The 21,460-nt window shown below is 48.4% G+C and overlaps 2 protein-coding genes across 2 annotated transcripts in view; one reads left to right on the forward strand and one right to left on the reverse strand.

Annotated features, from left to right (window-relative positions):
- The first annotated feature begins 143 nt into the window (after positions 1 to 143).
- On the forward strand, positions 144 to 2,098 carry THTPA (thiamine triphosphatase). Its single transcript, XM_081968897.1, is given in 7 exon segments — positions 144 to 504; positions 507 to 635; positions 638 to 915; positions 917 to 955; positions 959 to 998; positions 1,001 to 1,045; positions 1,822 to 2,098. Coding segments are annotated over 7 exon segments (888 nt in total). The 5' UTR covers positions 144 to 290; the 3' UTR covers positions 1,965 to 2,098.
- Positions 2,099 to 5,906: 3,808 nt separating this feature from the next.
- LOC309400627 (AP-1 complex subunit gamma-like 2) overlaps positions 5,907 to 21,460 on the reverse strand; it is a 35,215-nt gene continuing 19,661 nt past the window's right edge. The window contains exons 12-19 of the mRNA XM_081969187.1: positions 18,346 to 18,435; positions 17,938 to 18,068; positions 16,405 to 16,509; positions 14,232 to 14,382; positions 12,099 to 12,216; positions 10,885 to 11,054; positions 8,933 to 9,031; positions 5,907 to 6,116 (exon numbers count right to left, since the gene is read on the reverse strand). Of these exons, the coding sequence (XP_081825313.1) occupies positions 6,012 to 6,116; positions 8,933 to 9,031; positions 10,885 to 11,054; positions 12,099 to 12,216; positions 14,232 to 14,382; positions 16,405 to 16,509; positions 17,938 to 18,068; positions 18,346 to 18,435 (969 nt within the window). The 3' untranslated portion in view covers positions 5,907 to 6,011. The remainder of the gene's footprint in view (positions 6,117 to 8,932; positions 9,032 to 10,884; positions 11,055 to 12,098; positions 12,217 to 14,231; positions 14,383 to 16,404; positions 16,510 to 17,937; positions 18,069 to 18,345; positions 18,436 to 21,460) is intronic.

Here is a 21,460-nt window from a genome sequence, read left to right on the forward strand (position 1 = left end):
GTGGGGTGTGTGTATTCAGCATAACTGGAAGGCCTCGAGCAATTTCAACCAAACTTGGCACACAGATGACTTACACCCTGGAGAAAATTACCGTGGGGGTAAGACACCTCTAACACCCTTTGGGGTTGTGCGTGTGTGTGTTCTTTTAAGATACAGCCTGTGTGCCTTAAAATGGCTCCTACTGTACTGCCGTAAAATGGCTTCTACTGTGCTGCGCAGTGGAATTGCCATGGTAACGGCTTCACAGTACTCCACAAGGGGGCTCCCTCTGGTAAGAGGGGAAATTCAACATGAGAAGTGACGTTTGGTCCGGACATTTTCTCCCTATAAATAAATACCCGTCATGGGACCTCGGCGAAACGTCACCAAAAATCATGAGGATTCTTGTATCAATTTTGGATACTTTCTTTTCTGTATCTGTTTGTGCCCTAGGGCAGATTTCTGGAGCCATCGAAGTGGAACAGAAGTTTCTTTTCGGGCCTAGCACCATTGAGAAGTTGGCCGAGCTGGGGCGATCCTGGAAGGCCGCATCTCTTTTCGTGACAGCTACTACGACGTCCCCGATTGGTGCTTGACGCGAGAGGATCACTGGCTGCGGGAACGCGAGGGGGTGGGCTGGGAGCTGAAATGTCCCCCGTTGTTGGGACGGCGGGAAGCAAGGAGACCCCGTGTGCGGCAGAGACGGATAACCATTCGTCCGCTCCAATTTTGCGACCACCGAGGGACCCAAGATCATCTCACACGGCCACCCAATGCCGAGAAGTGACGTGTCCCCAAAATATTGTGACCCGCCTCTGTGGTTTACTGGACAGAGACCCTGGACAGAACTGGAGATGTTGTGTGAACAAAGCAGTAGAAGAACTGGGCTTGGAGTTGTTTGCTAGTTTTGTGACCACGCGGCACAAATACCGCGCGGGGGGATTTGCACGTGGATCTTGACGAGGCGGATTTCGGCTAAGCCGTGGGCGAGGTGGAAGCTGTGGTCCAACGGTTAGAAGACGTCCTGGAGCTTTGGAGAAGATTCAGAAGTTTTGCAGGCAGCTAGGTAAGGTTAATCTTCAGTCTTGTGTGTTTGTGCTTGTGTCTGTGTCAGGCCTGCAGCCATCTTTTCTTTGGGATCTTTGGCCTGCCACCCTTTCTATTCTTCTACTATGCATTTTCTATTGTAGGAAAATGGATGGGGGGATTGTACGGAGTTAGATGATAGGTAGCCATAACACCATTCTTTCTAGAAAGCCAAGGTCATCTTTTGTCTCACTACCTCTGCACCTGACCGGAACTGGATGGGTGGAGCTGCCAGCATGGCAGTGGAGATTGAACCCTGTGATGGACTTGTGGGTGTGGGGACAAAATCTTGAACTTTCAACTGGGTGGGAAAAACCGGGAAGCTTTCAGATTCCGGTTTCCCCAGATATGCCAACGTGGCTCTCTTCATAACTTTGAGGAAGCCTGTTCCTCGGACTCTGATTTACTTTCGGATGCTATTTGAAACACTGACAATATGAACCTGGAATTTTGCTCAGATCTTTGTTCTAGCCCAGCGGTGTCAAACTGGATTTATTTTGAGGGCCGGATCAGTATTGTAGTTCTCCGGGGACCAGCGGGGTGGGGGGGAGACGAGACGAGATGAGGAGATAGGATAGACATCTCCCGCAGTGGCACCGCAGGCCAGCCCTTCGATATTTCCAGGCCGGCCCGCGGGCCAGATTTAAGCACCCGGCGGGCAGGATGCGGCCCGCGGGCCTTGAGTTTGACACCCCTGTTCTAGCCTGTGAATAGAAAGAAGTCTCTCTTTATTTTTTCCGCTTCTTCCTCTGCTAGGCTTGGAAGAAACGACCGCCATTCCTGGCAAGATGTCGGTGTATTTGCACAGATTCAGGCCTGCCCATTACAAGGCCTTGATGGAGGCTGGAATTGTGCGGGAAGTGATCCCTGCAACAGAGGGACAAGATGGAAAAGCCTGATGGGGCAAGACGCAAGATGGGGTTAGGAAGTTTCACCTCCCAATGACGGGATAGTCCAGGATGATCTTTTAAGTGAAATCAAATCATCTTTAAAATTAAAAGAACAATTCAAATAAACTCACATATATTGCAAAGATAGTTTCTTTCTTTTTCTTTTTTAAATGGTGGTTGGGATCTTTTCACTTTTCCTTTTAACTCTGTTTCTCAATCGCTTGCCCCCTTTATGATGGCTGGACTTCAACTCCCAGAATTCCCCAGCCAGCTTTGTGAGGAGCGAGGAAAAGCTGGGGAATTCTGGGAGTTGAAGTCCAGCCATCAGAAAGGGGGCAAACGATTGAGAAACACCGCTTCCGTATTTCGTGAGCCTAACGTGACATCACAGCAGGCCAGCCAATGGCTGAAAGGGGGAGGGGTTTGGCTGGTTGGCAGATCAACGATCCCTGGATTATCTAAAATTATCCGGAGAAAAAGATTTGTTCGTGATCAGACTTAAAAACAGCTTGAAACACGGTGGAGGATCAGGAGATGGAAGAAAAAAAACATCTCAAAGAAGGCCAGCTTCTTAATCTGAACACACCATCTAGCCGACTTCGCCCTTTGTGCTACTTTAACCTGGTTAGGGCAGGTTAAACAGCCGAAAGTTGCGACACAGATTCGGAGAGTGAGAAGGTTGGGGAGGAACATGGGCCAGTCTTGGAGTCTGGGGAAGGCTCTGATGAGGGCTCTGTATCGGAGGCAGAGATGGGGTCAAGGCCGTCCGACAGTTATTAGCTGCCTTCGAAGTCAGACATGAGTGAGGCAGAAGAACAGCTGGAGCCTGTTCCCAGGGTGCGCATGCACAGAGCTGCCAGACAAAGGGAACAGCTAAAGAACAGGGGTCGACTTGGGAGGAAGGCCACAGGTAGACGATGAACGGCCCCTCCCAGAGGAAATAAAAGAGGGAGCGCCAGGGGAATGGAGTTTGCAGGAGACAATGAGTTCACTTCATTGGTTCGAGACTCTTTGCCAAGTTTTGCAGATCTCGGCCTGGCAGCTCTCCAAGCCAGAGAAGGTCTGTGACCGTAAATCCTCCTTTGAAAGACTTTGCTGGATGGGAAGGAGCAGAATTCACAGTCGATTAATAAAAGGAGTTTTTGTCGGACAAGGAGTTTGCTTCACGCTCTTGGGAAGCCTCGGTCGCAGCAATATGCTAAGCTGGGCCATCATGGTGGACACCATGGTCTCCGGAAGACACAACGTACAACCTCAGGGTAGACCTTCCTGAGAAAATCTCAAGGGAGATGTTGACCTCTCCCTTGAGATTTTCTCAGGAACGTTGAACGTTGTGCCTGTGCACCCAACATCCTGGAGGATTAGATCCATCAAGGTGCGAGAAGTTGGTGGGACTCCATAGAGGACATCCTCTCCCTTGGTTTAGCTCGTGTTATGGGGTCTCCTAAGGGCTGTGTATGTGTGGGGCAATTTAGGCAGGGCCTGATTTGTGGGGGAACCTTGCGGCAGAAGCTCTAAATCAGGGGTGTCAAACTCAATTTCTGTTCTGACTTGAGGCTTCCCGAGAGCATGAAGCAAACTCCTGGTCCCAACAAAAAACCCTTTTTTTATTCATTGACTGTGAATTCTGCTCCTTCACATCCAGCAAAGTCTTTCGAAGGAGGATTTACAGCCACAGACCTTATCTGGCTTGGAGAATTACCAGGATGATCTGTGCACAACTTGACAAGGAGTCTCGGAGAGTCCCGAACCAATGAAGCGAACTCCTGCAAACTCCACTCCCTTGTCGCTCCTCTTTTCTTTCCTTTGAGAGGGGTCATTCATCGTCCACCTGTGGCCTTACTCTCCCAAGTCGACCCTTGTTCTTTATTTGTTCCCTTTGTCTGGCAACTTGGTGCATGCGCACACTGGAAACAGGCTCCAGCTGTCTGTCTGCCTCACAGATGTCTGACCCTGGCCGGTATGTCCCGGTATGGGCATACTGGTGCCTGTTGGGAGCAGCAGGCACTATTCCGGTACGGTGCTTTGGAGGGCTCTCCCGTGCTCCTTACCAGTATTTGACCCAATTACACACGCACCCAGAGTACGGCGCCTGCGCGATCCTCTGCCGAGCAGCTGAAGCATCGTGGGCGGTGGGTCCAAATACATGCGCAGTGCGCGTGCATGTGGTGGACACCCAGCCCCGTTGCAGCGTACCGGTTGCGACGGGATCCAGAACCTACCAATGTTTTGAAGGCAGCTGATAACTGTCCAATTGCTCTGGCCCCCTCTCTGCCTCCGACGCAGAGCCCTCGTCAGAGCCTTCCCCAGACTCCAGGAACAGTCCAGGTTCTTCGCCAAGCTCCTCGCTGTCCGAATCTGCTGCCAGCTCCGTGGGCGGCATCAGGCCTGTGGTTGACCTCAGCGGGCCTGGGTGGGTGTGGCCGATGGTGGATGGAGGGTGTGGCTGACTGGGTTGGCGTGGCCAGCTTGACACCAGGTTTCTCCTTCGCATTGCATAGACCGGGCCGAAGGGACACGGCTACACCAGGCTGAAGCGAGGCAGGCTGCCCCTTTAGATTTTTCAGAACAGCCTCCTGGGCCAGATCCGGCCTGCGTGCCTTGCATTTGACACCCCTGCTCTAAATTGACCCTTCAAATGGGAGAAAACCCGAGCGCGCGGCGGCTGCGTTGATTCGACAACCAGCATCTTCCTTTTCCCTCGTTTACCGCCATTGATTTCCACTTAGTCTCGCTCGGTTGTTGTGGAGTTTCCCCGTCCGGCTGATCAATTCAATTGATTTACTAGCAGTTGAACTGAGGAGAGAGATGAAAAGCCACCGACGACGATCCGCCGGGATTCCCGTATTTACACCTCATGCTCGGGCAAACGCTCCACAACGATCTGGCGCCTCTCGCTCTTCGGGAAGCCCTGCTCCGAAAGGACATTCTTGTCGGTAGTCCTCGACCTACGACCGTTCATTGAGTGACCGAAGTTACGACGGCACCCCCAAAAGTGACTTCACTCGAACCAAGATTCTGGATTCCTTTTGCTTTTTGAAACAGTCTAGACTCAAAGCCCGTCAGCTTTTATATTTGAGCTTCTTCAGACAGGCAGTCCTCGATTTACGACAGTTCACAGCGACCGAAGTTACAGCGGCACCGAAAAAAGGGACTTGCGGCTTGAACCAATATTTTTGATTCCTTTTGCTTTTTTTTAAAACATTCCTGGCCATTCTAGGTAGCAGGTTACTGAGTCTCGGCCTTCCGACGGTGGGGGAAGGCAGATTCACTTAACAACCGGGTTACTAAGTTACCATGTGCACTGATTCACTTAGCAACGGGGGCCAGAAAGGTCATAAAATGGGACAAATTTTATTGAAAAAAAACGTTTCGCTTAACGACACGTTTTGGGCCCAGTTGTGGTCGTAAGTCGAGGACTAGTTGTACATGGCCCCTCCTACCTTTACTCAACCACTGGGCCATCCAGCCTAAAAAAAAACCCTCCCCTAATATCTTTATATGGTTACAGTAGTCCTCAAATTACAACCATAACTGAGCCGAACATTTCAGCTGCTAAATGAGACACATGTTAAGTGAGTGTCTTGGTTAGCAACGGAAATTGTGGACTTAATTGTCATAAGTCGAGGACTGCCTGTATAAAAACCATTGTGCTTTGTACAGGCAGTCAAAATACAGATAGTCCTCGACTTACGACCACAAAATTTATGTTGTTAAGTGAAACATTGGGTTAGTGAGTTCTCCCCCCCCCCCTCCATTGTACCACCTTTCTGGCCTCAGTTTTGATCGCGTGACGCGAGAATGCTGGAAAGATCGTCATTGTGGAAAATGGTCCCTTTTCCCCCGTGCCGTCGTAACTTTGAGCGGTCACTAAATGAACGGCCATATGTCGAGGACTCCCTGCCTGGAAAGCCTTTTGTAAACCTCGTGTGCGCTTGTGGCCAAAACAGCTTTCTGGGGTAACAACACATGTTTATTCCGGCACACAATTAAAGGGAATACAAATACCGCCAGCTGTTACTCCAGGAGTTCTTTACTCCTTGAGTAAGCTACTATTCACTTCCACGCAGTCTCCGGGAATGAGTTGAGCTCTTCGACGTGTTGCACGACAGCCCCAGAAGGCAGTGTGTAGGAAAAGCGTAGCCTCATCCGAAGAGGGATCTGGGTTCAAGAAACAAGAAACGAGATATAACGTCACAATCTTCGCATTAATCAAATCCTTGGAGAGTTAACACGCATTCCAGTGAAACGCAAAGCAATATATTGTATATTGTACAGGCAGTCCTCAATTTATGACCGATTGGTTAGCGGCCAGTTAAAATTATGACAAACTGGGTAATTTAGGCCCGGATTCGAACTTACGATAGCCGAGTCTCTCCCCCCTCCCCCGGTTGTGTGATTGCATTTTGGGTCCTGCCGATGTATCCATTCCCATGTCTGCAAAGTAGGGTTTGCTCTTAACGACCCCATAATCCCTTATTGGGGTGGAGTCTGGGCAACTGAATGGAGCAGCGTGTTTTAATGTTTTTATGGCCGGATGCCCTTCCCTGTCGCCAATGCAGAGTTTTGTTCAGCAGATAAATTCTCAAGTGTGCCCACAGAGAGAGAGATAAATATTTGCCTTTACTTAGGATCGAACTCTCAGCCTTCTGATTGTGAGGCGAGAGCTGGACCGCTAGGCCGCGGCACCACTCCTTCTGCTTGCACACTATATCTATCTATCTATCTATCATCTATCTATCTATCTATCTATCTATCTATCTATCTATCTATCTATTTATCTATCATCTATCTATCTATTATCTATCATCTATCTATCTATCACTATCTATCTATCTATCTATCATCTATCTATCTATCTATCTATTATTTATCATCTATCTATCTATCTCTATCTATCTATCTATCTATCACTATCTATCATCTATCTATCTATCTATCTATCATCTATCTATCTATCTATCTATCTATCTATCTATTATTTATCATCTATCTATCTATCTATCTATCTATCTATCTATCTATAACTATCTATCTATCTATCTATCTATATCTATCTATCATCTATCTATCTATCTATCTATCTATCTATCTATCTATCTATCTATCTATCTATCATCATCTATCATCTATCTATCATCTATCTATCAAAGCCAAATACCCCTCACTCATCACGAAATCTCCAGAACCGTAAAGCGTACAAACTTGAAATTTGACACGTAAGTTCCTCTTGGCTTTTAGGTGCTCGCTAAGGAAGGATTTTTCGAAATGACCATCAGATCATTACTATTTCTTAGACGGTAATTAACATGCTCTGATGCTCAGGAGTTCTACTCCCCCTCCCCGCCTGAAAAAGAACTCTGTTCCAACTGCCAGTTGCCTCACATTCCGTTACCTCAGTTCAACCTGGCAGACATTCCACTCCTTCACTCAGGAGCAGTTTGGGGCTCCTAACAGTACTAAACGTCAGTACCTCACCAAAATGTCTAGGCCTTCCACCTATGGAGCTGCTTCTGGACTCAAGGCAGCGGGAGCGATATTCCGTTATGTGTTTCAATCACCGACCACCACTGAGCCGACGGATTGAACCAGATTTCTTCTGCATTGCCCGATCACATTTCGCCGCGAAGCACAGGTATCCAGCTAGTATACTATATAATCAATTCCTTCTATGTACTATATATACTGTATACGTTAAATATACTGTATAATCCGTTTCTTATACCGTATATATACTATGTAATTCCACCCAAAGTGTCCCCAACATCACTGACAGGGAAAGCCACTTGTATATAAATAGAGAGCAAACCCTCCTCCCTTCTAGCCCTGATGATGTTACCTAGTTGGGTCATGAAACGTCTGCAAGGAGACCACCAAGCTCAGAGAGCACCAAGGACCCCACAGTCCTCCTCCCCTTCACCGTCCTCCCCTTCGCAAACCCCACTCCCTTCTAATACTGATAATGTCATCTAGTTGGGTGATAAAACATCTGCACGAAAATAAGTCAGCTCAGAGAGCATCAAGGACCCCCCACTTCTCCTCCTCCTCTTCCTCCTCCTCTTCTCCCTGGGGTTGTTTGTAAGACATTGCCAAATGGAAAGCGCCGGATGTCCCTTTGCGTGTCTCCAAAACAGGTGGCAAAGCTCCCCGCTTTCAATCCAGAGCGGGTTAGAAAGAGGATCAATCTGCCTTAATCCACTTGCTGATAAAAGTGGGGCTAAAGTACCCAGAGAGCCACTTAACCGGATACTTAAGTCCTTTTCCTTTGTGGGAAACCCGGCGAACAAATCTCGGTGACCATCTGGTTTCCTTGGAGGACTTTGAGGGGGACTTGAGACAATGTCCCCTTGGCCACCGTTGTGACCTGCCAGCGGCCAGCGGAGCTGGCTGCAGATTCGGACAGTGAGGAGTTTGGGGAAGAACCTGGGCCAGTCCTGGAGTCTGAGGAAGACTCGGATCTGCGTCGGAGGCAGAGAGGGGGCCAAGGCCGCCCGACAGTTACCAGCTGCCGTCGGAGTCGGACATCAGTGAGGCAGAAGAACAGCTGGAGCCTGTTCCCGATGTGCGCATGCGCAGAGTTGCCAGACAAAAGGAACAGCTAGGGAACAAGGGTAAACTTGGGAGTAAGGCCACAGGTGGACGGTAAACAGCCCCTCCCAGAGGAAATAAAAGAGGGAGCGCCAGGGGAGTGGAGTTTGCAGGAGACCATTCGTTCGCTTACTTCCTGCGGAGCTTTGTTCGCGACTCTCCGAGACGCCTTGCCGAGTATTTTCTTGTAAAGTGTGACGTTTGGAAGATATCGGCCTGGCAGCTCTCCAAGCCTGATAAGGTCGGTGTTTGTAAATTCACCTTTGAAAGACTGTTTGCCGGGACTTTGCCGGATGTGAACGCTAGGAATATACATTCACCAAATAAAAAGGGTGGGGGTTTTTTTTCGTGAGTTGCAAGTTGACGTCAGATTCTCTCCTGGTTCGTACCTGTTTGGGGTTCAACACTCGGATGACTTGAGTGATGGGGGGCCCTCCGTGGCTTGGGACGGTAGAGCCGCTGGGAGCCAAAAGCTGCACCTGGAAGGACTGGAAGGAAGAGGAGAAGAAGAGAATGATCAAGCCACGTGGGAGAAGACGAGAGAAAGAAGAGAAGGAGAGGAGAGGAGCAGGAAAGGATAGAGAGGAAAAGGAGGGGAGCTTGAGAAGGAGTGAAAAGGAGAAATGGTGAGGAGGAAGGAGAGAATAGAGAAGAAGGAAAGAAGGAAGAGGAGGAGGATAGAATGATCAAGTAATGTGGGAGAAGATGGGACGGGGAGGGGGAAGAAGAGAAAGAGAAGAGGAAGGAGAGGGAGAGGAGAAGGAGAGAATGAAAGGAGAAAGAAGAGAAGGTGGGAGAGATGAAGGATGAAGGGAACAACATGAAGAAGAAAAGGAAGAGAAGAATGAGAGGAAGAAAGGGAGGAAAAAGAAGAGGTAAAAAGATGAGAATGAGAGGGAAGGGAAAAAGGTCAAGCCATGTGGGATAAGATGTGGGGGAGGAAGAAGAGAAGGAAAGGATGGAGAGGAGGAGAAGAAAAAGAAGGGGAAGAAGAAAGAGGAGTGGAAGAAAAGAAAATGAAAGGGGGAAGAAGAGAAGGGGAAGAAGAGGGAGAAGTGAAGGACGGAGGGAAGAAAAGAGAGAAGAGGGGAAGAAGATGAGAAGAGGAAGAGAAGAATGAGAAGATGGGTAAGAAAAAAGAGTTGAACAGAAGAGAGGGATGAGTAGGAAGGGAGGAAGAGGAGAAGGAGAAGAAGAGGGAGAGAAGAAGCTAAGAATGTGGGAAGAGAGAAGAATGAAAGGAAGAAGGGGAGGAAAAGAGAAGAGGGTGAGTGGGAAGGGAGGAAAAGGAGGAGGAGAAGGAAGAAAAGAGCAGAGAGAGGTGAAGGAAAAGATGGGAGAGGAACCGGAGAAGAAGAGGCAGAGGAGAAGGAGAGGATGAGGTGAAGAGAGAGGGAGGGGGTAGCTAAGGAAGAGAAGGAGAGGAGGAGATTTGTTAGAAGAGGGGAAGGAAAAAAAGAAGAGGCAGAGGAGGAGGAGAGAAGGGGGAGGAGGAGGCAGTTGTAGTGAACAGAAAATGTTCAAAATGAGAAAAACTCTTGAGACCAAATCAAACCAACAAAAATAACCCCATGCTTCTCTCCTCCTCTTCTTCCTCCTCTTCTTCTCGTTCTCCTTTTCCCTCTTCCTCCCCCTCTTCCCCTCTTCCTCCTCCTCCTCCGTTTCTCTTTTTCTCCCCCTCCCCCTCCTACTCTTCTTCTTCATCCTCCCCTTCTCGTTCTCCTTCTCCCTCTTCCTCCCCCTCTTCCCCTCCTCTTCCTCCCCCTCCTCCATTTTCTTCCTCCTCCCCCCTCCTCTTCCTCCTCCCCTTCTTCTCATTCTCTTTCTCCCTCTTCCTCCCCCTCTTCCCCTCCTCTTCCTCTCCCTCCTCCTATTCGTCCTCCTCCTCCTCCCATTCTTCTCGTTCTTGTTTTCCCTCTTCCTCCTCCTCCCTCCCCTTCCTTCCTCCTCCCCCTCCTCTTCCTCCCTCCTCTTCTTTCTCCTCCTCCCCTTCTGGTTCTCCTCCCTCTTTCTCCCCCTCTTCCTCCCCTCTTCCATTTTCTTCCTCCTCCCCCTTCTTCCTTCTCCCCTTCTTCTCGTTCTCGTTCTCCCTCTTCCTCCCCCTCTTTACCTCCTGCTCCTTCTCATTGTTGTTTTCCCTCTTCCTCCTCCTCCCTCCCCTTCCTTCCTCTTCCTCCCTCCTCTTCTTCCTTCTCCTCCCCTTCTTGTTCTCCTCCTTCCTCCCCCTCTTCCTCTTCCTCCCCCCCTCCCCTGCTCCTCCCCTTCTCCTCCTCCTTCCTCCTTCTCTTGAAAAAAGAAAAAAAATTACCCATCCTATGGACCCCAACTCAGGGTATCTCACCTTGGGTACGGCCACCTGCATGGAGAAGTCCTCAACATCTCCAGAGGCGGTGTTGGTCACCGTGGCCGTGATCAGTAGCAACGCGGCTTCTTCTCCCGGAGCTCGGCTCATCGAAAACTCGACCAGCAATGCATTCTTTTTGTAAACTTCCATGCGGGAGGGAACGGTCTCTGCGGAAAACATGGTTTAAGTTGGTTGCTCTTGTCCAGACCGAGGCGGAACGACCATTTTTCTCAACTTTTAAGATTTTTGGTCTTCCCCAGCCATAAGTCACCTAATAACTTTCAACGGTCATTAAATGAACCCGCCGTAAGTCTTCTCCCTGCCTTCCCATTTTAAGCCCCCCTCCGATGTCTCCTGCTGTCCCTGCTGTTTGATGGGATCGAAAATTCACATTTTCCCGAGCTTTCCTTTAACATCCTGCGGTCCGAACCGTGCAGGAAATCCTTTCTCCCAGCCAGAGATAGGATTCAGCCGGTTCGGATCGGTTCGCCCGAACCGGTTGTGGAAATCGCAGGTCAGCGAGCCCACCTACCCGCCCCGGTTCTATGCAGTCCTATTTAGGCCCATTTTCGAGCCAAAGTGCACGCGTGGAAGGCTGGACGGGACGTGCGCGCGCTCGCATTTGCGAACTGGTAGGGAAAGTAAGCTATAGTGCCGTTTGGCGCCAGAAATAAATATGAGACGGCTTTCACACCAATGGCGAATACCGGTTGCCCTCGGCTTATGACAGTTCACTTTGTGTCCATCCAAAGTTACACTGGCGCTGAGGAAAAGTGACTTATGGCCATTACAGCCAGAGGTGAGTTCACCGAAACCACTCCGAACCGGCTGAATATTACAACCGATTATAAACATTGCAACACCCCTAAGGTCACACCTCAAAACTCAGATGCTTGACCACTGATTCATATTTATGACGTGTCCCGGGGTCACGCAATCCTCTTTGGCCACCTCCTGACCACCAAAGTCAACGGGGACAACTGTGCTACAACACTCGTCAACGGCAGCGATTCCCCGAACGACGGAGGTGGTAAAATGGGGCGGAACTCACTGAACGGCTGTCTCTCTTCGCGGCCGAAACGTTGGGCTCTACGGTGGTTGTAAATCGAGGACTACCTGCCTAGGTTATCCAACCGAGAGGCTCAGCAGTTGTAAACGGGAAGGAACCCTTCGCTTAATAGATCCCTCTTAATAGATCCCTCTCGTTCTACCTGAAGGCTTTAGATCCTGAAGCAAGCCAAGAAGAGATCCGCTTCCCGCGTGGGCTGGATCTGACGGAGCGGGAGATGTATCTACGGGGTCTCCGAGAAGGCCCAAGAGATCGAGGACCTAGACAGAGAAAGACAAGAAGAACGAGGTCGGGAGGGACCTTAAGAGGTCAACTAGTCCAACCCCCTTTCTCAAGCAGGAGATTCTGCATCGTTCCGGATAAATGGCCGTCTTCTCAGAAACCTCCATGTTGGCGACAAACAATCTTTCCCTTGAGGAAAGAGGGGGAAAAAATTAATTTCAGAACAAACCACGATTCCTGGTCAGGCTTGGTCACAGTTGTTCTGGTGGCGGGGGGGGGGGCGAATCTCAGCTTTTGGGTGACCTCAAAACCCAATTCTTCTTCCAAAAAAGAAAAATACTTAGATGATTGTACTGGGATTTACAGTTACATACTAAAAGGAGACAAAGGGGAAATGCCCCTTCCCCCCCCCAAAAGGGGAAATTAAATAGCAAAGATAGGATTAATGGGGGGGGGGAAATGAGGGGAAAAACTGGGGGGAGGCCCTAAAACAATAGAATCAAAAAGGAGAAAAAAAATACAATACAATACAATAGTAGAGTTGGAAGGGACCTTGGAGGTCTTCTAGTCCAACCCCCTGCCTAGGCAGGAAACCCTATACCGTTTCAGACAAATGGCTCTCCAACATCTTCTTAAAGGCTTCCAGTGTTGGGGCATTCACACCAAAAAGATTGGAAAGGAAAAATATAGACATTTCCAGAACAAGAAAAAAGTTGGCAAATGGGGGGAGAGAAGAAAATATAAGAGGTGAAATTCCTGAGAGATTAAGAGAAAAAGATTGAAAGGAGGAAAAGGATTTACTAGTAGAATAGGATGAAATTCGTTAAATATAGCCAATGGTATATAGCCAGTAGGATTTGAGGGAAATAGATTAATAACACAATACAATAATACAATAGCAGAGTTGGAAGGGACTTTGGAGGTCTTCTAGTCCAACCCCCTGCCTAGGCAGGAAACCCTATACCGTAATATAAGGTTTCCCATATAATATTATTCATTACGGATCATTAACTAAATGAAAGGTTTACTATATAAAATTAAATCTGAGGATATATGGTATCGATAGTAAAACGGAAGAATAGATGGCAACGATACGTCAACATTTGATCAACTTGCAAGAGGCAAATAATGACATTGTTTATATATATTAAGAAGAAATTCAAGTGAAGCTGGAAAACACGGAAAGAAAATGAGAGGACCGAAATGCGAAATGAAAATAGGATGTAAAAGGATCTATGCCCAATAGAAGATGGAAAGGAGAAAATGTGGGGAAAAGACATTAACATAGGTAACCAAAAATAATAAAAACTTTGTGTTGTTTTTTTAAAAAACCCAATTTTTTCTGCTAGAAGAAAAAGGAACAAGGTAGAACAAGATTTCCCAAACCTTGGTAACGTTTAAGAAGCGTGGACTTCAACTCCCAGCATTCCCTCATGCTGGCTGGGGGATTCTGGGAGTTGAAGTCCACTCGGTTTGTTCCCCAGGCCGACGCAAAGAAAGAGAGTTGTGAAAGCCCACTGACACCCTTGTCAGCAAAAGCTGCAAATCACCAAGTAGTCCTCGACGTACGACCGTAAATGAGCCCCCAAATTTCGGTCGCTGAGCGAGACATTTTGTTCCATGAATTTTACCCCCTTTTTATTAAGTGAACCGTGGCAGTCGATAAGTCAGTAACAGGATACTGAAGTGAATCCAGTTTCCCCCGTCGACTTTGCTTGTCCGAAGGTCACAAAAAGGGATCGCTTGAACCCTTTTTGTGTGTGTGGGGGGGTGTGTGCTATAAAAGTTGTGTGAAAAATGGTCATAAGTCGCTTTTTTCCTTCCTTGGTCACTAAACGAAGTGTTGCAAGTTGAGGACTACCTTTTATCTTCCCGGCTGCTTTTTACAAGACTTCAATTAAACTTTGGCTAGTAATCAAGACATAAGGGAAATTGGGTTTAAAATTAAACCCCTTGTAGGTATAATCCGATTTATACTGCATTAAGCTTCTTTTAAGAATTTCATGGCCTCTGCTGCCCCCTCCTGCCCAAAGCTAGGCACTGCATCTCGCACCTGGTTAGGTTCTTGGGGTTTGGGATCGGTGGACGGCTCCCCCTGCAGGACGATTGGGGTAACAATCTCATTTCCGTTCTGGTCTGTTTCCTGGCTTTCCTTGCCGTCCCCAAATTTCTCCACCACCGGCATCTTTTCCAGGATGGAGGCTCTGGAAAAGGAAGGAAAAAAAATGGAATGTCTGAAAAAAAAAACCACATTATTTTTCAGCCCACAAGAAGGGGAGGATGGTGCAAAATGATTTGAACGGCAGAATAACAGAGTTGCAAGGGACCTGCGAGGTCTTCTAGTCCAGCCCGCTGCTGGAGGTTTGAGTCTAGATCTTTCTCTGCTGACATCAAATCAGGAGTATGAACTGTTGGTGCGATGTTTCCCAGCTTTAAGATGGGTGGACTTCAACTCCCAGAATTCCCCAGCCAAAGCAAATGCCATGAGGCGAAAAGAATACTCTTTGCTGACTGGGGAATTCTGGGAGTTGAAGTCCGCCAGGCTTAAAGTTGGCAAGGTTGGAGATGGGTGGACTTCAACTCCCAGAATTCCCCAGCCAAAGCAAACTCCATGAGGCAAAAAAAAAAACCAATAATTTAAAACAGTATTTCTCAACCTTGGGTACTTTTAAGATGGGTGGACTTCAACTCCCAGAATTCCTCAGCCTGCCTCGCACAGCTGGGGAATTCTGGGAGTTGAAGTCCGCCAGGCTTAAAGTGGCCAAGGTTGAAGAGTCCTGCTCTAAATGGGTGGACTTCAACTCCCAGAATTCCTCAGCCTGCCTCACACAGCTGGGGAATTCTGGGAGTTGAAGTCCACTTCAACTCCCAGAATTCCCCAGCCAAAGCAAATTCCATGAGGCAAAAAAAAACCCCAAAACTTTAAAACAGTATTTTTCAACCTCGGTACTTTAAGATGGGTGGACTTCAACTCCCAGAATTCCTCAGCCTGCCTCACACAGCTGGGGAATTCTGGGCGTTGAAGTCCACCCATCTTGAAGGGAACCGAAAAATTCTAGACTTGCTCAAAATTCAAAGCATTCGCCAGAAAATTAACCCAAAGTCTGCGTGCTGATTTCAACGGAAGGGATCCATCTCTTTTAAACAGAGAATTGAGTCTTTTGAACTCAGAACCGTCTTTTTAAATGGAGTCCAACGCCTACGAAGCCATGGGGGTTTCTGGGAGTTGAAGTCCACACCTCTTTCTCAACTTTGCCATGCTGGAGAAACACTGAACTAAACAAAATGGAACCAAAATCCAGAATCTATAAAAGCGTGTGTTTCCGTGTGTGTGTTCCAGCATAACTCTGGAACGCCTGGGGCGATTTCAACCAAACTTGGTACACAGATGGCTTACTCTCTGGAAACAAATACTGTGGGGGTAAGACGCCCTTAACACCCCTCAGGGTGTGTGTTCTGTTAAGAGACAGCCTGTTGTGCCTTCAAATGGCTTCTACCGTACTGCCGTAAAATGGCTTCTACTGTACAGCGCAGTGGAGTTGCCATGGTAACGGCTTCACAGTACTCTACAAGGGAGCTCCCTCTGGTCAGAGGGGAAATTCAACATTAGAAATGACGTTTCATCCGGACATTTTCTCCCTATAAATAAATACCCGGGCAACGCCGGATTATCGGCTATTATCGACCATATTACAAATTGCAATCTAGCAGACTCTTTTGCTTGGCCCACTGGTTGAGATTGGGAGGTACGCCAAGGATTGGAGGGAGTTGGGCCGATCAAGTTTCTCGTCCTCAGTGTGCCTGCTGCTTTGATTCGGCAGGGATTTCAGGACAAAAATTAATCAGTGGAACAGCTTGCCTCCAAAAGTTGTGAATGCCCCAACACTGGAAGTCTTTAAGAAGATGTTGGATAGTTATTTGTCTGAAACAGTATAGGGTTTCCTGCCTAGGCAGGGGGTTGGACTAGAAGACCTCCAAGGTCCCTTCCAACTCTACTATTGTATTATTATTGTAAAAAAGGGTAAAGGGATCAGGAAGAAATGAGCTAGAAGGGGTTCTTGAGAACTATGAAAGGCTTCCTTTCCTTTTTACGCATGCACCTAGGTTTCCACCCAACCCCGCCAACAATAAGGACTAGTAACTTAAGAGATTTGTTTGACTCTGCACTAAGAATCATTGGATGCGGAACGCTGGGCTTTTGCGAGGCTAGATGAGCTAACAAGTACCTGAGGTGATCGTATTTTCGGAAAAGGGTGTTGTATTCCACTGCTCTCTGTTGTAATTCCACATCGTGGCAGCTACAATAAATAGAAACCAAACTCCGAATCCGGCTTTGAATTAAGGAAGAGGAGAGGGGGGGAAAAATGAGAGAAAAGGAAGTTACTATCTCATCTCTATTCCTTTTGATACGTCGGCCCCTAAAACCCTACTTCTCGGCAGCTTGCAGGTAGTCCTCGACTTACAACCACAATTGAAACCGGTATTTTGGTCGCTAAGTGAGTGAGCATGTGATCAATTTTGTCCACCATGGGTATCGTGGGTGTTAAGCGAAACTAGCTTAACTCACTGCCTGCTCCCCTGGGAAGGGGATAAACTGCAGTCATGGGACCGCAGCACATCGCGACCGTCGTAAAGGAGAGTCAGTTGCCAAGCTCCTGAAGTATGGTCATGTGACCTTAGGCTTCCTTAGCAGCATGAAGCCGAGTCCTCGGCTTTCAAACGCCGCAAACGCTTGGCAAGAATGCAGGAATGAACTAAGTGTCTCCTGCAACCTCCACTCCCCTGGCGCTCCCTCTTTTATTCCCTCTGGGAGGGGCCATTCATCGTCCATCTGTGGCTTTTCTCCCAAGTCGACCCTTGTTCCTTAGTTGTTCCCTTCGTCTGGCAACTCTGTGCATGCACACACTGGGAACAGGCTCCAGCTGTTCTTCTGCCTCACTAATGTCCGACTCCGAAGGCAGCTGATAACTGTCGGACGGCCCTGGCCCCCTCTCTGCCTCCGACGCAGAGCCCTCCTCAGAGCCTTCCCCAGACTCCAAGACTGGCCCATGTTCCCCCCCCCCCACCTCCTCACTGTCCGAATCTGCTGCCGGTCGTAAGTCAAGGACTGCCTTTATCTATCAGGGCCTGTTATTTGCCCGGGAAAAGGCTAATTTCCTGCAAGAACAAGACTCTATTACAACTTTAATCCCGCTTCAAAAGGTGGTTTTTAACCAGTCCCAATTTTCAATTCACAATGCAGTTCTCGGCAAGCGGCACAACTTTTGGCTTTGATTCCCATAATCCCCTGCCATCTGGGGATTATGGGAGTTAGGGGTTCCCCATTCTGAGCCAGAAAAGGTGGACAAGGATACAGTAAAAGGTTTTATCCCACTGACAGATGGGAAGGTGAATCTGCAGTTCTGGCAGCTGCCCACATGAGGGCGCTCTCACATGTGAGAAAGGGTGCTTTGGCGCCCTCTAGTGTCAGAGGAGAGAAAACTCACATTTTCTGGCCCAGGATGAAAATATTGAATTTTGAACAACAGGCTTAAGCACAGTCACAAAAAGGCCATAAAAATCAGCTCAGTCATGTAAATGACCCATTTTATGACCGCCACAACTATAATAAGCAGATTCCATTAAGTGAGTCATCACATGACCACACAATAAGGAACCCACAAAACTGCACGCTGGGTTTGATCGGACGATCCAACAACTGGGGAGCAATTCTGCTTATCCTGAATCAATGATAGGATTATTTTTTCCCCCGCACTCACTTAATGTCGGCGTCCTGGAGGCGCGTCCCGAGCTTCATGAGGGCGGTGAGGGCGTAGGCCCGGGTGGAGGGCAGGGACAGATGTGACTGGAGGACATGTTCCAGCAAGCTCATCATGTCCTCGGCGTCCACCTGAGAAGATAAAAAATGAGAACACGGCGCAATGAGGATCAACAGCTACTAAGATTGTTGGCCGAGCAGGCACAAAAACAGCCAGGGAAACGATTGGAGCCTGGGAAACTCAGTTTAGCAAGTACTTGGCAACACAAGGAAACAACAGCCAACGACGTAATAGCCAGCCATCAACACCAACGCACTGTACATCTAAAAAGCTACACGCAACAGGCGCGATATAAATACCACACGCGGAACAGAACTTCGCCGACGCGGGGATTTCGGGAGATCTCACCTGCTGTGGCTCCACCTCATCGCAATTCCCGTCAAGAAGGAAGTGTCCATATTCGCCAAGGCACCAGGTGGCCACTTGGACCAAGGGTTGCTGCGATGGGACACAAAACAAAGTGCTATTACGGCACATCCAGGTGGTCCCCGATTTACGACCGTTCATTTGGCTCAAAAAAAAAGAGACTTGTCACGAACCCGTCCTTGCACTTACGACCGGGGCAGTATCCCTGCCGTCACGTGATCGCAACCATGGCATGCATTGGCAGCCATGTCCCGTGGTTGACGTGGTAATTTTTTTCAGCCAGCTTCCAGCAAGCAGAGTCTGGATTCACTTAATGACCGAGTGGTTTACTTAATGACAGTGGTGGAAAGGTCATAAAATTGGAATGTGTTCCCACGTTGGAACCGGCTAGTGATGGTTGTAAGTTAAGACAGCCATAAAATGGGTCACCCACACGACATTTCCAATTTGATGACCTGTCATTAAGTGACTCTTGTGGTTGTTAAGTGAACTGCTAAGGTCCTTCAGCGACCACGGCGGTCGTTATGGAAGCAGGGTTTAAGTATCCTGGGGAGCTTATATTGTTAACGTTAAACAATCGTTAAACGGTCACTCATAAGTCCGGGACTATCAGTATAATATTTACTTTTCATCCTGGGCCAAAAATTAAGTGGTGCGATAGTCTAGAGGTAGAATTCTCACCTTAAATTTAACAAATTTAATAATAAATAATTACAATCAAGAGGCTATGAATTCGATCTTAGGTAGAGAAATATCTCTCTTTCTCTCTGGATACAATGAATATATATCTGCTGAACAAAACTCCACATTGGCAACAGGAAGGGCAAACGGCCAGTAAAACATTCATCTTCATTCAGTTGCCCGCAAGGGATTATGGAGTCATTAAAAGATGATCTTGGGCTGAAAATGTTGAGTTTTCTCTCCTCTGATCACTAGAGGGCGCCATAACCCACTTTCTCTCAGGCCAAAGCACCACCGTGTGGTCAACGGGTGGAACTGCAGCCTCCGCTTTGCAGCTTTCAGTGGGATAAAATGTGTTTTTCCGTTTGCGACGCGATATATTGTTCTTCTTAGGCTGACTTCAATCTTGGGCCCCAGGAGAGATCAGGGATGTGCTAATCCCCCTTCTTTCTGTTCTGAAATGATCCCCACCGCGATCTATTCCGGCGGGATCTACTCCGAGCAAGGTCTGTTGTGGTTGCAACTTTGTTTCCTCTGCTTAATGCAATTTCCCTCTGCTCAACGTAATTTTTAAGGCTGGAGAAAATGCCGAATATTCTTTTACGGATTCCGAAATGTGCCACACGTAAGCAAAGCCAGAAGGGAGCCGTTCTCTGCGTCTGCATCTTTGCAAGCAATTAAATCTGGAGCTTTACAAAGCCCTTCCTAAAATATTGATGTCCCGAGAACCTTTTAATCCTGCAGCAGGGACACCTGAGGTCAAATAAGCCAAAATGGCAGCCGGAAGCACACAATTTATTTATTTATTTATTTATTAAATTTATAGACCGCCCCCTCTCCCCGAAGGGACTCGGGGCGGTGTACAGACAACACAATAAAAAACAGTATACAAAATTAAATACTCTTAGATACCCCTAAAATCAAATTAAATACTAGGCTGTACAGTATGATAAAAATTTAAAACAACCTAAAAACCTACCCTTAAAAATTTAAAATGCAGGCTAGAAGGATTAAAACTACGGTTAGGCCAGGCCAGCTAAGTTGAACAGGTGGGTCTTAAGTTTCTTGCGGAAGGAGCGGAGATCGGTGGTTATTCTAATATCGGGGGGGAGGTCATTCCAGAGGGTCGGGCCCATCACAGAGAAGGCCCTACTCCTGGGCGTCGCCCGCTGGCACTGCCTAGTGGACGGCACCCGGAGGAGTCCCTCCCTGTGAGAGCGAATCGGCCGCAGGGATGTATGGGGCAGGATGCGATCCCGCAAATACCTAGGTCCTGTGCCATGGAGCGCTTTAAAGATGATAGTCAACACCTTGAAACTCACCCGAAAAGCCACAGGCAGCCAGTGCAGCCCGCGCAGGAGAGGTGTTACACGAGAGTACCTAGTACCTCCCATAATTGCCCGCGCGGCTGCATTCTGGACCAACTGCAGCCTTCGGGTGCATCTCAAGGGAAGCCCCAAGTAGAGAGCATTACAATAGTCCAGTCGGGATGTCACTAGCGCATGGGTGACTGTGTGAAGGGCGTTCCGGTCCAATAGGGGATGCAATTGGCACATCAGACGAACCTGTTCGCCCCTGATTGCCAGTGATGGAACCCACTGGTTGAACCGGGGCGCCGGTAACCACAGCCACTCCGTCTTGGAGGGGTTGAGCTTGAGTCTGTTACTTCCCATCCAGACCCGTACGGCCTCCAGGCACCAGGAGGTGCCCCAGATTCACCGCTTCGATCGCCTGTCCTGGATGGATTGTACCGTTACTGAAAACTAGAGGGGTGAAGAGGTCAATGACCATGATCCTAAGTGAAATATTGATATTGTAGGTAGCCCTCGATTTACGGCCGTTTGTTTAGTGACTGTTTGAAGTTATAACAGCACTGAAAACGGCGACTTCGGACCAGTGATGGGTTGGAAAATTTTTTGCAACCGGTTCTCTGTCCGGTTGCTGGCTGGGCGTGGCCTCCTCGCAGCAGGGGGGTGTTTTCTCCCTCCCCATGCTCTGGAGGCTTTCAGCGAGCCTCCGGGAGGGCGAAAACGATCTCTCCTGGGCTCCGGAGGCCTTTCGGAAGCCAGAAATGGGCCCGTTTCCAGACTTCTGGAACCTTTGGAAATTCCGCTAAGCCTGTTTTTCAGCCTCCCAGGTAATGGCCTGATGAACAGGCTGCGTGGAGACTCCCGGGAGGTGCAGAGCAAGATGGGTGTGGCCAGCCGGTACTTACAACAACCAGTTCGGAGAATCGGATGCAAAATTAGCATCCAGTTCACCCGAACCGGTAAAAATCGGCTGAATCCCATCCCTGCTTTTGATCATTTTTCACAGTTACACTGCAGCATATCCATGGCAATGTGATCAAAATTCGGACGCTTGGCAACTGGCTCGTATTTAGGATGCTCGCAGTGTCTTCCAGAATGTTCTTTCG

This window comes from Natrix helvetica, assembly GCF_964273705.1.
Source record: "Natrix helvetica genome assembly, chromosome: W".
Lineage (NCBI taxonomy): Eukaryota > Metazoa > Chordata > Lepidosauria > Squamata > Natricidae > Natrix > Natrix helvetica.